This window comes from Sinocyclocheilus grahami, unplaced genomic scaffold (genome assembly GCF_001515645.1).
Source record: "Sinocyclocheilus grahami isolate Dianchi unplaced genomic scaffold, SAMN03320097.WGS_v1.1 scaffold10047.1, whole genome shotgun sequence".
NCBI lineage: Eukaryota > Metazoa > Chordata > Actinopteri > Cypriniformes > Cyprinidae > Sinocyclocheilus > Sinocyclocheilus grahami.
In genome coordinates, this window is record NW_015513010.1 from 2303 (window position 1) to 3814 (window position 1512).

General features: G+C 40.1%; 1 protein-coding gene across 1 annotated transcript; it reads left to right on the plus strand.

The window, feature by feature from the left end:
* The first annotated feature begins 220 nt into the window (after window positions 1–220).
* On the plus strand, window positions 221–1336 carry LOC107578403 (TATA-binding protein-associated factor 172-like). The gene is made up of 2 exons (XM_016264365.1): window positions 221–394; window positions 551–1336. Exons 1-2 carry the CDS (start codon window positions 281–283, stop codon window positions 698–700), a joined length of 264 nt encoding a protein of 87 aa, XP_016119851.1. The 5' UTR covers window positions 221–280; the 3' UTR covers window positions 701–1336.
* The last annotated feature ends 176 nt before the right edge of the window (window positions 1337–1512 follow it).

The following is a 1512-nucleotide window of genomic DNA, read 5'->3' on the forward strand; positions in this document are numbered from 1 at the left end:
TTTTTTTGCACTTTATTTATTTTTTTGTGTCCCCACATCAGTATTTATTTATTCAACTCATTACTGACATATTTCCACAAAAATCACATCCTGACTAGTCTATTTATACTAAAGTCACATTGCAAAAATAGGGAAAAATCTGATTTTTGGCCAACATTTAAACTAATATGTGAACATTAGCCCATTTGCATCCATAAAATGAATGCATGTTTGTGTGTTTCAGAAACGTGTGGTGAATGTGTATCGTCTCATCACACGGGGCACGCTGGAGGAGAAGATCATGGGTCTGCAGAAATTTAAGATCACCATTGCAAATACAGTCATCAGCCAAGAGAACGCCAGTCTACAGAGCATGGGCACAGAACAGCTGCTCAACCTCTTCACACTGGACAAGGTCAGTCCTTGCAGACTGTTGCATGCATAGAAACCCCTTCCAATGAGGCAGTGCTGCCCTAAATGCTGGTTTTGCACAAAAATAATGATAAAGTGAATTATAAAAATAAAATGACAGATGCACACATTCATACTAATGCTTTGTGTTGATGTTTAGGATAAAGCAGAGAAGAGCGAGGCAGCAGGGTCATCATCGTCTGGTAAAGCTAATATGAAGTCTGTTCTGGATGGGCTGGGTGACCTGTGGGACCAACAGCAGTACGAGAACGAATACGACCTGGACAGCTTCATGCACTCACTTAAATGAGCCCAGTTCAACACGCACAAAAAAAACAACACCGAAATGACTTGAAGCCGTCTGATTGGACAACGGAGAGATGTGTGCAAGCACTGTAGCTTATCGGCCTTAAACACTCCAGTCTAACGCTCGTCACAGTCTTACAGCTCTTTCTCTTCCTGTAGGTTCTTACAATTCACTCAAGATTTATGATCCAAAACTGTCCATTATTAATGTCGCTGGAGGAACTCTTAAAGCTAACCTTACGAAGTTGAGTGTTGTACAGATGACAACCTCAGGATTTCCAGAACTCACCATCAGTGTCTGTGATGACAGTATTTCAGAACTGAATGAAGAGAGCTGGTGAGACGAGAACTGGAATGCACTGGAACGCTTCCGCGATCGCATAGAATACGACTCTAATGGTTCATCTAGACCACTAGGAGGCGCTTGACTAACTCCTGTAGGATTATGAAGGGCTTGTAGCTGCTGCTCCATCAGAAATGCACTGACTGAGATCTTTAGGTACAGCTGGAAGAGCAGCAGGACAATGGCCTCAGAAACATTGTAGAGTTTTAAAAGGAGAAAATGGAACTAAATATTTCTGTTATTTGCCTTTTTGGTAAGCTGGTAGAATTTTAATAAATTCTAATGAGTTCTTTAAAATTCCTTGTCTGTGAGCGTTTATGAAATGTGTGAATGAGCAGCTAAACCAGACAATTAAGTATTTGTGTCATGTATAAAGTGTGTATGTATTTGTCTTCAAAAGAGCACATTATGCAAAAGATAAAATAATCCATATATACAGTGTGTACGGAAAGTATTCAGACCCCCTTAAATTT